This window comes from Nylanderia fulva, unplaced genomic scaffold (assembly GCF_048542155.1).
Source record: "Nylanderia fulva isolate GAGA-0341 unplaced genomic scaffold, ASM4854215v1 Scaffold7, whole genome shotgun sequence".
NCBI lineage: Eukaryota > Metazoa > Arthropoda > Insecta > Hymenoptera > Formicidae > Nylanderia > Nylanderia fulva.
Window position 1 is genome coordinate 1065580 of NW_028190807.1, and position 14939 is coordinate 1080518.

The window sequence follows — 14939 nt, forward strand, 5'->3', positions numbered from 1 at the left end:
TGAGAAATGTGAAACTATAATGTGTAAGCAGAATTGAAAGCAAAATAATAAATAATAAAAAAGTCAATTTTCCTTTCATTTTCGATATTTTTATCTGCCTAGGATGTATTTTATATTTAATATTATATGTTTCAAATTAAAAATATAATGGTTTAATATAAATTTTAAAATAAAAAGAGAGTACGATATTTTTACGATATTTCTTTTATTTTTTTTTTTTTTTTTTTTTTTTGAAAACGCGATATTTTCAAATAATTAAAAACGGTAACGTTGTTTATATAGCGAGGAAATGATTTATATGAAACTCGTGCGTTGAAACATTTACGCGCTATCAGTTGACGGTGAAAAATACTTAATGAGAAAGAATATTCCTTTCTCAGAAACTACCCCGCATACACGTTTCTTCCAATAAAGCTCCACGATTATAATAAAAGGTATAAAAAAAAACAGCGCGTACATACATACACCCACACACAGGTGATCACGTATATAATCTAACGAGTTTTGATTAAAAATCACCGTTGGCATGCTCCCCACGTTTCCTCGAACGGGAGCTGCACGAAAGCATTCGCAAGATAGCTACTGTGTTGTAGTTTGCTTTAGATGCACGAATGTTCCCGAGTTACAATACCCAACACTTCAATTAAAAAGTAAATAAGTTTGGATTGCGGTATATACGAGGCAGCGAAACAGAGTTTCAAGGGATGTAATGCAAATTTTACAGTACATCTTTTTTCCGGAAAATTCCCTTCGATGAAATCATTACAGAGTTACATATATATGTACACGAGGTGTTTGCTGTTATCTAAATAAAGTTATATAGATGATCATCTAGATGAAATTTTGGCGTCATCTTATTTTTATATAGATAATAAAAATGTGTATTATCTATATCTGCATCTTAGATAAAAAAAAAATATTATTTATATTAAATCATCTAGTATAATTTTCAGATAATTTTGGTTTAGAATCATAGCACATAAAAATACTTAAATAGTAGAACTTAAGCAGTAAGCGATAAAAAATTTATAAATAAAAATATGAATATACATACATATATTTTTATATTCTTTTTATAATTTACATTTTTTTTTATAACTGAGGTTATATAAGCAGTCTTAAAAATTATTATCTAGAAAATTATTTAGATGCCATATAATTTTATCTTTTATCTAGATATATTTAAAACAAAATCATCTTTATCTTATCTAAGATAAATTTACATATTTTTATCTCATCTTTATCTAGCTAATTTTAAAATCATTTAAGCACAACACTGTATGTACATATATGTAATTCCAGAAGTATGTCAACATCATCTACAAATATATATATATATATATATAACATATATTCTATTACATTTTATGCAATATCAAATATCAAATTAATAATAAAATTAGATACTTATAGATACATCACATTATAAAAAAAGTAAAAAAAAATAGACAATTAATATTGTATTATACATGTATTGCTTTTTCTCGATTCCTTATATAGGTTCGTCCTTATCGAGAGCAAATTTATTCGCTGGAAAATGTCTTACTCTGGCGAGCAAAAAATTGATCTTTTGCGATAAAGACGATTGTGTCTTCGTGTTCGATGTCTCTCTGCAAAAAGCGATATCACGGTGCGCTACGAAAAGAAGATATTGCCTCGAGACATAATTTCAAACCGGAAGGAATTTCCTCGGGAACTTTTGCGTTGAAGCGGAAAAAGGGTCGTCTCCGTCGAACGCGAGACGTGTAATTGGCCTGAGAGTAATATTTCATTCAGTTGCCAGAGACGTCTCATTAGAGCCGCATTAACGACGTGAAATAAACTTGGTCAACGATTTACTAAAAACGATTTAAAAAAAAGAAGAAGAAAATGTTATCGTATTATATAAATTTTCCTGATAATCCCGCGCGATATACATCTTCATTTTATTCACCATATATTTCGTCTATTTCATTATTAAAATTGTCAGTTGAAGTGTAATAATACGCGTAAAAAGTCAAAGTTAGACTTTACATATTTAATTTATTCATTCTTTTAAAAACTTCCGTATTTAAATTCCCTCGCGCAAATCAATCTTCATTCAAACTTTTTAAGTAAAAAAGTAGGTATCGTCAAATGCTAAAACCGCTATTTTCCGAGACGTTGAAAATAAGATTAATTATTTTTTATATTTTTCATATAATAAATATTAAACATAAATTTCCAATTTAAAAGTAAGAGCAATATCGCGATTTTTGGATGATTTTTCTCCGATTTATTAACCGCGATATCTCACCCTCGTCCTGTCATGATCAATGAAGCAAAATTAAGAAGATTTACCGAACATTTCCCGTTATTCGCAGCTGGCTACCAGAATGGATCGCATTTTTCCGCGTTCACCTATCACGAAAATCCTTCACCGAGTTATCATTCTCGTTATCGTTTTCGCTATGAAACGAACGTTCTTCAAGGTAGAAGAAGCATAGTCCTCGAATTATGCGGACTTGAAAAAGCCTCGATCATAAGCGAGGGAGAAACAGCACTCGGCTCCGGCTTTCTTGTAAACTTTGCCGTGCAAACTTTAATTCGGATCGGAAGGAATAAGAAAGAGCTTAATAACTTCGTGAGAATCTGAGAAAATGAATCGAGAGATTTTAGGTTCGTGTTCCTCCTTTATAAACTCTTCATTCTGGTTTGATTTATTGTATATTACTCAATATTTTCCGCATAATCAGTGTTTTAATTGTAAAATTTTTAAAGGTAAAAAAATTTGTTTGCGAAGAATGTTACATAAAGCAGATATAAAATTAAATAATAAATTAAAATAATTTTTTTTATAGAATTATAGACATAAAGCTTTTTAATCAAACAAATAAAAATAAAAAAAGATATGAATGTAATTAATCTACGAAGTTTTCTTGCAAAATTTCAGTTCTCTACGGTCAGAACATTATGCTGATTTTGTACCGATTCGGTCTGTCATTAATTCAGCAACATATCATGCATATCCTATTATAATTCATATATTGCTATTATTAAATAAAACGCATATGTATTTATATGTATCTATATATGTATCTACTTCATTACAGGTATTACACGAGCATATGAGTATATGAGTAATTTAAATAAATGCATAATTCAGTTAAATTGAAACATGAGATCCAATATGCACGGATAAAACCGCAAAGGAATGAAATTTTCATTTAGATGAACAAAATCATTTATGTTATATATTATGCCGCCAAATATTTATGACATTTACTTCTAGCAATATAATGCAAAGTAACAAATTAGATTAGATAAGGATTTTTGACGTTTCCATCTATGTTTTTGCATCTACTATTTCTTGTAATATTGCTTTCTTTTATGCAAATAGAATCGAGTGTTTTAAAAATCTCGAAACTATTTCAAAGTAAAGATTTGAATAGCGATACATATTGAAATTGAATAATAAAATTTAATAATAAATCTAATAATTTAAACAATATTAAGAATATTATTCAGCGCTCGAAATCAGTATATAATTTTATAAATATGTCGGCTGTAGGAACGCGATAAAACTTATATAGGCGAGAAAAATTATTAACCAACTTTCGGACCGATATTTTTCTCGCCTTGCTTTACAGGGGGATTAAAAGGAAAGGTAGAGATCTAAACCAAAGATATTATTCCTAATAAGCGAAAAAATTAATTTTCACAATAACCGACGCAAAAAGACATCGCGTTAGGCTCCTACGGCCTATTTATAAAATAAATATATTTGATAAAATTACATATTTATTTATAAAATGTATAAAATGATATGCTAATAATTTAATATCATTTCAATTGAAAATTGAATGCAATTTAACATCACAAATTTTGAAAGCCAAATTTGGAGAAATAATGAAAACTTGACATTCCTAGGAATATTCGCGCCATGATATTCTTGCAAATATTTTCTCTATATATCTTTCGCCAGATATCAGGCACGTGGATAATTGCATTACATTGCTGCTTGCACATGTGAAGGGGTAAAAAGCCATTATTCGTGACAAGCACTCGGTTAGCGTAAAGTAAAGTGTACGCCATATGTACATAGTAAACATTTTGTACCGAGAATTAATGTATTCGTCGTGTGCATATGTACATACATGTGCGTATACGTGTACGCGATGTGTATATCTGGTTACGAGAGCAACACTATGTTTAAATATTGAAATAAAATGAGAGAGAAGCTCTCACTCACGAATTCATCATCGCCCGATTAAAGTCCCATCCATTACGATATCGTTTTGTCAGAAATTCACCCTGCCCGGAATTAAAAACGCATTTCCGATGCATATGACGTATGCGTGTTGCACTTGAAAATTGAATAATTGCACCGAAAAAAATTGTTTTCTTGAAATGCATATATACTTTATAAGTCCTCTACTAGATATTCTTAAGTAAGGATATTTCCCTCTTTACGTGATGCTTTTAGAAATATCCTCTTATATTATATTAAAAATATATTCTTCATTTTCTTTTTGCAACTTTAGTTCCGCGATAAATACATATAATAAATAAATAAGAAATTTAAAATAATTTTATGTTAATTAATAAAATAAAATAATCATTATAATCGTGGGAGAATTTTATAATTTTATATAAAATAATTAATAAAATATAATTTATAAGTTACAATTAACATTAAAAATAATAATATAATAAGCAATATAATACACTTATAAAAACACGTCACATTAATTACATATTCTTGCATGTTAAGAATATCTAATAAGAATATTTAATAAGAATATCGTTTTAGAGAATTTGCCTCTTAAATTAAAAAGATCCTTTTGACTCCTTTTAGTGACAGATATTATAAATGTAAGTGGTACATATTAAGATAAAAATACAATTTTGTCGGTGTGAAATTACGCTGCTCATATTAACTTAAACCGATTTAAGTTACTGTAATTTGTCGCCAAGGGATATATATATATATATATATATATATATATATATATATATATATATACACAGTCGTGTCAATAATTCCATGATGTTACATTATGTACTATGAATATGTGCAATTTAGCTTAATTAAAAGGGAAATTATTAATCTCACACTTTGTTTGATAATTGAATGCAATTTAACATCACAAATTTTGTAATTAATCGAAAACGCGAAATTTCACATTTTGTTAATACCATTATGTCGATATAATTGTAATGGAATCGCTTATTGCGATTTATATCTATAGTGTAACGAGGTACTTTATGCAATTTCGATGCATAATAATAAATGTGAAAAATATTATTGTGTTGTAGAGTATTACAAATAACTTTTTAAATGCCTAAAATGTTTTGATTTGAGTGTATATAAAAACGTAAAGTAGATTTTCGCTAAAACATGAAAAATATTTGTAACTTTGAACAAAATATATTTGCAAATTTTAAGCAACAGATGTATGTATATCCACTTTTGTCAAATATTTATATATTATTTTTTGAATAATTAAAAGTGAAATTAAGAAATTAAAAAAATTAATGTTAATAATCTAACCTTTCTCTTTAATCTTCTATATTATTTTACATGCAAGGTTTCATCTTTTATAAACTACTGTAAGCTTTCTTGACGTTTTCAGTCTCTAAAAAGAGCATATATACGTCGAATATCTTAGAGATCGTACTTTGCTACGTGAGTTGCATATATCACATTAAATATTAATCGTGTAAGTGGAAACGATGTCATCAGCAGCATTCAGAGCACTCTCATTTCACGAGCAAAGCTAAGAAGAATATTTTCAAAGAACTTCACCTTGCTCAAGGTATGTATATGGAATCAGTCGAATAAGTCACAATAATATTATATTAAAATATAATTTTTGTGTGTCGTTGCACACAATCTATTTTAATTGGCGTCTTGAACCGATTTCGAGGATCTTCGAAGAATAATCAATTATATGAGATTCAACGAATTCTTCTAGCTTCGTGCGAATTATCTCGTGCAAATTCGAAAGAAATATGACTTGTATTGAGTAGAGAAAGATTTTTTAGATATATGAAATATCTCTCTTATACAGTACACTTTCGTCAACTGAAACTGTCCGGCACTCTTTTCCACAAGTAAAGATAGAGGAAAATGGTAAAAGACCATCTTATATGATTTTGGCGTTATTCAATTTCTCTTGTAATCCCATTTCTTTTGCAGGGATATATTCTGCAGCACATATTTTTCTTCATTTTTCTCGAAATTCACATGGAAAAGACTGACGTCACATTTCAATTCTCCGTAATCTTTCTACGCTAATACATATTCGAAGTGTGGAAATATATCATATAAATGTTTAAATCAATGCGGTTAACTGATGTGCTGAAATCAGTGGTGCAATTAATTAATTGCACAAGGAATAACGAGAATGAGAAATATAAAGTAATCATCCTGAGCAAATGCATGAAAAAAATTTCCATGGTCTTAATTACATACTGAATACAATTACTAATTAATTAAAATTTTACATACATGTGCGTTATGTATTTTTCATTTGAGGAATTAAAACAATTCCGAAAAAGAATAGAATAAAATTGTATTTACTGCACAAATTCTCGTCTCATACGAGATTACAAGGTATGGAAAATTTAATTTCAAGTATATTAAATAAAATTTAACAATAAAGTCACATTTAATAAAATTAAAATTGATTTGTCGACTGATATATCAAACGCGGAAATCAAAAACATTCAAAGGAAGAGAAGATTAATTGTCATAATTGACAGGGTTGGGCAGATATATATCTTAAAGCATTTGAGATACGCGTATTTAAATATATGTCTTATTTAAATACAGTATTTAAATACCGAATAATCAAGTATTTCGAATTTTGTAATTAATTATTTAATTCAAATGTATCTTGTATTTAAATGTATTTATGTAATTACATTGCTATTATACAATAAAATCATCTACTAAAAAAATTTCATTTTTTTAAATAATAGTAGATAATGTTTTTGTAATTACTTTATTATATAATATATAATCAGAAAATTGAAAAAATAATTGTTATAAATGTATTTAAATATAGTTAGTATTTAAATATATTTCAAAATTAAAAAGTATTTCAATAGTATTTAAATATATGTCAAAAAGCATCTTGTATCTTGTATTTAAATATTTTGTTTCGAAGTATCTGGCGAACCCTGATTGGCAGAAATATGATATATGGAAATTTTTCTCATAGAAGAGCGAGAAAAATTTCATTTTTTTAAATAATAGTAGATAATGTTTTTGTAATTATTTTATTATATAATATATAATCAGAAAATTAAAAAAATAATTGTTATAAATGTATTTAAATATATTTCAAAACTAAAAAATATTTTATTAGTATTTAAATATATGTCAAAAAGTATCTTGTATCTTGTATTTAAATATTTTGTTTCGAAGTATCTGCCGAACCCTGATTGGCAGAAATATGATATATGGAAATTTTTCTCATAAAAAAGAGCGAGAAAAGATGACCAACTTTGGCGCGAAATCGTCTCTCGCGCGCGATCTAGGATGTTTGATCGCGCGACGAAGTATTCCAAGTGAAACAGCTCGCAGTATAATCAGACGCGAAGTGCTGATCGCATGCGAGAACGCGTCAGGAATCACTAACCTCGATCCTCCGTGGCCGTGTCTCCCGCTGCTCTCGTCGTCCTCGTCGTCCTCGTCGTCCCTCGAAGTAGCCAGCGACTGGGGAACCGAAGAGGGAGCGCTGCTGCCGGAATCGGGCCCGGGGCCCATCCTCGAACCGGAAGCACCGCTGCAAGACGGCGCCAGACCACCCTCTCCCTGTCCTTCCTCCTTCTCCCGGTCCACCTATAATTTTACAAACCGAGATTTTTTTTTATGAAAATATACTTTATATAAATATATTTTTTCACGTCTATTTCGCAATAGACGGACCCTTTTTAATTCCTCCCTTTTAGCTCAAATATGCAGGGTGTATGTAAATAAATGCGAAAAATTTTAGGAAAATTAAGGGAAATTTCTTATATAAACATACATATACTCTAAAAATAACAAACATTTTTTAAAATTTAAATAGGATTTATTGGTTTCACCCCTTTATAAAGATACAGGAAAATCAAAAAAAATATTAATAAATATCCTTTTTATTAGTACAAAATATCCACTAATTTTTATTTCTTTAATTTGTCTGAAATTTGAAAGAAAAAAATAAAAACTTTATTTTTACTTTAAATTGTTCGCACACACACACACACATATATATATATATATATATATATATATATATATATAAATTATTTATAAATTTGTAATTTAAATTCAAGCATCTCAATGACACTTTAAGATAAGGTGGAATTAAATTGATTTTAGTTTAATTAGTTTCATTAAGAAGTCGAAAGCTTTAGAACTGACGCACATAAAAGCACAGATATAACTGATGATGAGTTTTTTGTGTGTCCAAAAAAAAACACGGAAAACGTGATGGCTTTTTCATCATGTCATTTACACAATGTCGAATTTATTCGTTCTGTAATACGAAAAGGTTCTAAACATCGTAAATGTCAGCGTTCAATAACACGCGGTGTTTGATCAAATAATTTAAAAAGAAATTTTCCATTGCGTATTTTTCGTTTAAAATAATAAACAAAATATTTATTACAAATATTTGGATTCATATATTTTTCGATTATTTTCGGTATCTTATTTCGCTGTGGAAAATTTATCATATTGCCGAGAGCTATAGATAAGATCTTTGTTCGAGGGAGCATTCGATCGGAATGCTCTCATTTTTCCGTGAGCAATCATGCGTATGTTGCGGAAAGCTTCGATCGACACGTTCCAAGTGAACCGGTAACATCAGATCATATCTAATCAGGACGAGACCTATCGGATGTTAACGCTTCCTGCTGTTTTCGTCTTCGTAGATCGATTCCAAACAGAAATTATTGATAACTGGCTAATCGAGAAATGGAGAATTTGCGATTGTAGGAAGTTACAAAGTTAGATGATGGGTTGCCTCATCGGGAAAAAGCGGTAAACAGGATAACGAATATGTAATCTACTTTAACACACTTTACTACAACTGCAGTTTTAATCAGCTTTGACACCCAGAACATACTATGAAGTCATTGGGAGAAACAAAATTGGTGACATTAAACGCACATTCAATTTTTGCAGACATATATCTTTCGACTAATTTAAAGTCAAGCTTGTTTCCTATTTAAAAGTTCGCATTTAAGAATTATCATTATTCTTACATTTTCAAAATTAATTTTTAATATTAAATATTTTCAGGATAAAAATTTTTAATTAAAATTCTATCAAAGTACATATAATATCCATTTAAAATTAAATGAAAAGAACATAAGAGCATTGCAGTTTATTTGGATATACTTGAATTTCTGTGTAAGAAGTTCTCGTTTTAATTTCTATAGTTTTAATTCCAAATTCTACAGACATTTCCATTAAGAAAAGATTTTTAATTTTGCCGGATAATCTGTTGTGACAATTAACGCCGTGAGTTGGATGTTCTGCATATTTCATAATTCTCCAGACGCAGGAGATGTGAGAGAGAAAATGCGTAATAACATGACAAAGACAAAAGTTGTTTACAGTCAAAGCTGAAGATGACGCGATCGTGAATTCACAGCTGCAGATATAGTTTAATTAACAAGAAGTTACACTCTGTCCTTCCTTTAATAAATAATATTTTCTTTTCATTAATCAGTATAGATTGTTCGTCACTTAACTACTCTAAATTGTGATTCTCGTAGACATCCTACAACAACGCATTTTACAAAATTCAATTTGTTTATACAATATTATTTTTATTTAAAATATATATATATATTTTTTGTATGCATTTTATATAGATGTTTCTCCCTCTTTTATACCTTTCATTAATTTATTTTTTAATGAATCCCAATGAAAGAATTGTTTCCGTAAATAAGTCGCATTACAGAATCCAATACCGACACATGTAATCGAACCTACGTATAAAGCTCGAGAAATAGATTTGTCTCTCGATACCACTGCGGTCGGTTAAAACCTGCGTTTCGTTTTAGGATCCGGCTTTGGAGCCTTCTATTTTGTTCCAATTCGAGGCCTTAGCAGCTTAATTCTATTTGGCCGGGAAAATGCGGGCTATTTTTTCGAGAAAATGTGCCTTTTTCGCTACAATTCGGTAGAAAATCGATTTGCGCGATTATAACAAACGCGATTATTTATTGTAATATATAGAACTCTTTTATGCGATTTTGTCTTGAAAGAACAAGTTGGCGCAACTTGTGAAAAACACCCGGGTTAAGTAGCAATTTTTCCTCGCCTGTTTTTAGCGCGTGTAAAAGTGACTTTATTTCTAATAAATAGGTCGAATGCGTTAAAAACGCATACAATTCTTTTAGCAGTTTAATTCTATTTGGTTGGGGAAATGCGGGATATTTTTTTCGAGAAAATGTGCCTTATTCGCTATAATTTGGTAGAAAATCAATTTGCAAATATAACGAACGTGATTATTTATTTTAATATCAAACTCTACTTGCTCATTTTTAATCAATCTACACTTTATGCGGTTCTGTCTTGAAAGAACAAGTTGGCGCAAAACTTGTGAAAAACATCCAGTTAAGTGGCAACTTTTCCTCCGCCCGTTTTTAGCGCGTGTGATTTTATTTCTAATAAATAGGTCGAGTGCGTTAAAAACCTATACAAATCGTTTGTACGTAAAAAAAGTGTTACACGCTTGTACGTAGAAATGTTTAATGTGTCGAAAGAAAAGCGATACGCGGATGAATTCCCCCGGTACATTCATACGACATCCGTGCATATGAATCAGACAAACAAGTAGTCATATAGAATATGCATAGAAAATATGTATGTATATGTGTATGAGACACGTATAGAGATGTGAGATAAAAGTGTAAGTACACGTATATATGTATATACAGAGTGTCCCAGAATCGGCGGAAAAGTTTTTTATGACAGATTCCTGCTATCATTTGAAGACGATTTTTCCTTAGTGAAAATGTTGAGGCTGTCATTTTTAGCATGTTCCCAATTTTTTGTTATTTTTTATGTATCTTTATAACTAAGCCTCATATTAAAACTTTATTAAAACAAACTCTATCTAAAATTAACTGAAGAATGCAGTTCTGTTAATATTTTATTTCCACAAGGCTCAGTTTCCAAAAAGCCTTTATTTTCAACCGCTTGTAATTCGAAAATTATTGGTGTTTCGACATTTTCGCTGAGGAAAAATCGTCTCCGAACCAGGAATCTGCCATTAAAAACTTTTCCACCAGTTCTAGGACACCCTGTATATATATATATATATATATATATATATATATATATGCATATATATGTATATACAACGCGGCACTGCAGTTGTCAGTGATGCTGCAGCCATTTCGATCTACATATTCGTCAGAATTTTGCCGGAGCGCATATGCAGAGAAAGGGATGGAGAATGCATGTCAGTATATTTCATTTTGTTTTAAATTCAAATAATATTAGGGAGAAAGCGGGAGAGAGAGAACGCCCGATAGCGCATTAAATTAAATTGCTAAACGGCTTGTCCGTCTTCCGTTCATTTCTTTCGACACTCATCCGAACGTGCAAAACCGACCGACGTCGAATAATATTCGTTCGAATAACAAAGCGAACGTTAAATGTAAATGGAAGAGATATATCGTTTTGTCGATAAACGAAATATCGAACGTATCGCTGTTGACATAGTATTTACATATTATCGTATTACGAATAATGTGTTCTCGAAGCTAGCTAAAGAGTTACGATAGCGAAATGATCTCGCTGCGCGATAACGAAGATTGCTTTCAGCGATTTTACGACAATCGTCATGGAAAATCTGTATGTACATACGATACAGTATGTACAGTACTGCTTAATATAATTATATACAACTTGGATGTGTGGACCATGTAGTCTTACAATTGGAACTTGCGGTACTGAACTAGTCTTGAAAACGTTCAACAATATCGAGGAAGAGAGAGAGAGAGAGAGAGAGAGAGAAGAATATTTCTGTGTGGTATGTATATATGCAAATATATTGTATATATACAGAAGTTATACAATAGTTAGTCGACCAATATGGATAGTATAGCTTCGAATTAGACACGTTGCCATTGTTCTCCGCTTTTGTTCCAAAGAACGGGAACTTAATAGTGTCCGGGTAATAATAATACCTTTGTGCTAAAACACACCCTCTAGAATATAACTTGCACTCTTCTCTCTCTCTCTCTCTTTCTTGTGTCACGTACATTATTATAGGTATTCGCTAAAAGCCGCTATATCGTTAAATCCTGTAATGCCATAAACTACATCATTATATTTTTCTCAAGTCCACAGTTTGTCATGTTTAGCACGTTTCCGATATTTATGTATAATATACAGGGTGTCTCAGAACTGGCGGGAAAGTTTTTAATGACAGATTCCTGGTATCATTCGCAGACGATTTTTCCTCAGCGAAAATGTCGAGACACCAATAATTTTCGAATTATAAGCAGTTGAAGATAAAAGGCTTTTTTGGAAATCAAGTCTTGTAGAAATAAAATAACAGAACTACATTCTTCAGTTAATTTTAGGTACAGTTTGCTTGAATAGAATTTTAATATAAGGCTTTGTTATAAAGATACATAATAACAAAAATTGAGAACATGCTAAAAATGATGGCCTCCCTCAACATTTTCACTAAGGAAAAATCGTCTCCAAATTATACTAGGAATCTGCCATTAAAAACTTTTCCGCCAGTTTTGGGACATCCTGTATACAAGGTGTATCTAAATAAGTGCGAAAAATTTTAGAAGATGATTCTTTGTCGAAAATTAAGAAGGGTAAAAAATTAATTTTAATTTCTCAAATTTCAGACTAGTTAAAAAAATGAAACTTGGTAGATATTTTCCATCGATAAAGAATATTTATTAATATTTTTTGATCTTCCTGTATAAGGGGATGAAATCAACGACCCTATTTAATTTTTTTTATTTTTAGAGTATAACCCCCTTAATTTGCGACAAAGAATAATCAACTAAAATTTTTCGCACTTATTTAGATCCTACATACTGTGAAATGTACGTACACAATTCCGCGACTTTAATTTTATAATGACATTCTGTGACCTGAGATTTTCTAGCTAAAGGGGAAGATCGATTTAGAACTTTTCGAACTTCTGTATATATATATATATATATAAATGTATCAGATCTCATTCTTTTCAGATTACCTTCGATCTTTGCGATATATATTACAGTCCCTATCGTATATATAAGATGTGCTGTGATATTTGATTCAATTATATATACGTGCACCATTCTGCAGTAATCGCGTTAAGCACACTTTTATCGAAAATCTGGCGCCGTACTCGCAATTATCCCCAAATGGAACGCGAAATGTATTTCGCAATTTTGCGTTCGCGATTGACACACGGTGTCTCATTCGCTCGTTCATCGAAACGGTATAATACGTTGTGTTGCGCCGGTTTAAATCACATATGCGCATTTATATAACTGAATTTCTAGAGAAACATCGACTATCGGTTGCGACGAAGGAAATCGTCTCTTTTCGCTGGCAAAAAAAAAAAGAATTAAAAATAAATAAATGAAACACGCTCGAAAAAATGCTCGACCATTGCTTGCCATTGTCCGGAATTTTTCGACGCACTCCTTTTTCCGGCGCCACATACAGCGAAAATTCTGTGGCGAAGGAGCAATTTGCAGCAGTCGCGGTCGTAAATTGAACGAGCCCGGGAATGTCGGTAATGTCGAAGGGTCAATCGGTTCATTCGACTGCGAACCACTTGTTCAAACCGGTTCTCTATCAGGAAGTTCTTTTTTGTTCCCATAGAAAAAGAAATTTGAAGAAAAACAAACGTTCTCTTTTCGACAATTCTTTCTTTTTTCTCGAAGAACCGATCTCAATTTCTACGACCATTATACAAAAATCAATCGCAGATAATTTAAGAACTCCGCAATTCAAATTCGATGTTTTCCCGCAAAAAAGATCCTCTCTCGAATGTGAATTACCAAGAAAATTATTGGACAGAATGATGAATATTTTTTTCTTTCAAAGACCCGAACTCAATTTCCATAATCATTATATAAAAATTGCAGATAATTTAAAAATTCCGCAACGTTCAATTCAAATTCGTCGTTTTCGTGCAAGAAAGTTCCTCCTGGATAACTATATCGAGAAAATTACTGAACAGAACGAGGAAAATGATTCACAGGCACAGTAAAAAAACGTAACAAATAACGTAATAACGATAAAAAAAATACATCCTTCATTAAATAAACTTTTGTATAAAATTCAGAGCAAAAATGATTCGAGTTTTCATAGTTTGTAAAATCTGTAAAATTGAAGTACGTTAAAAAAAATGTAATATAACATTTAAATTAACATGCAGATTTATGTAAAAAAAATCAAACTTTATTAATAATAAATTGACTCGCTCTGATCGTATCACGTGTATCGTCGATTGATCTCGCGATATATCGGTTGACCAGTTTCCGCGAGACTTTTTTTTATCGATTACACGAGGGAGAGAGCTCGTGCTCTCTCCTCTTTAAAATACTGCGTCAAATTTTCGTATATCATACACGCGGAAACTGGAGAAAAAAAAAAGAAATCGCTGATCTGTACACAATGGTGCAACAACAGCTTTACCGTTGTGCTTTGGTCTATGTAATTTTGTGAAATTGTTTGTCTGCGTGACAGCAATCATTGATCTTCAAAAGAGACGGTGCGGAAAAATAGATGGAAACAGTTGAGTCATATGTGCCTTTTTACGCAGGCTTTGCGCCGACGGGTGATTCGCATTGAGAGTTTACGGATTCAGATTTCTAGCACGAGACGATTAATAACAGAAAAATATAACATAAAACAACAAACCACCTCAGTTTCTGTGTATCTCGTGTGGAGAGACCTGATTCTGAAGCAAAGTTGTTTGTGAACAATCATGGACGAT

At 30.8% G+C, this 14939-nt stretch overlaps 2 protein-coding genes across 8 annotated transcripts in view; one reads left to right on the top strand and one right to left on the bottom strand.

Moving 5' to 3' along the window:
- Window positions 1-14939, bottom strand: part of LOC114934596 (uncharacterized) — a 148074-nt gene that overhangs the window by 53242 nt on the left and 79893 nt on the right. For all 7 annotated transcript variants that reach the window (XM_029307263.2, XM_029307265.2, XM_085488543.1 and 4 more), the window contains one exon: window positions 7608-7810. In XM_029307263.2, the coding sequence (XP_029163096.1) occupies window positions 7608-7810 (203 nt within the window). The remainder of the gene's footprint in view (window positions 1-7607; window positions 7811-14939) is intronic.
- car (vacuolar protein sorting-associated protein 33A) overlaps window positions 1-14939 on the top strand; it is a 122804-nt gene that overhangs the window by 19369 nt on the left and 88496 nt on the right. The gene's annotated exons all lie outside the window — the stretch shown is intronic.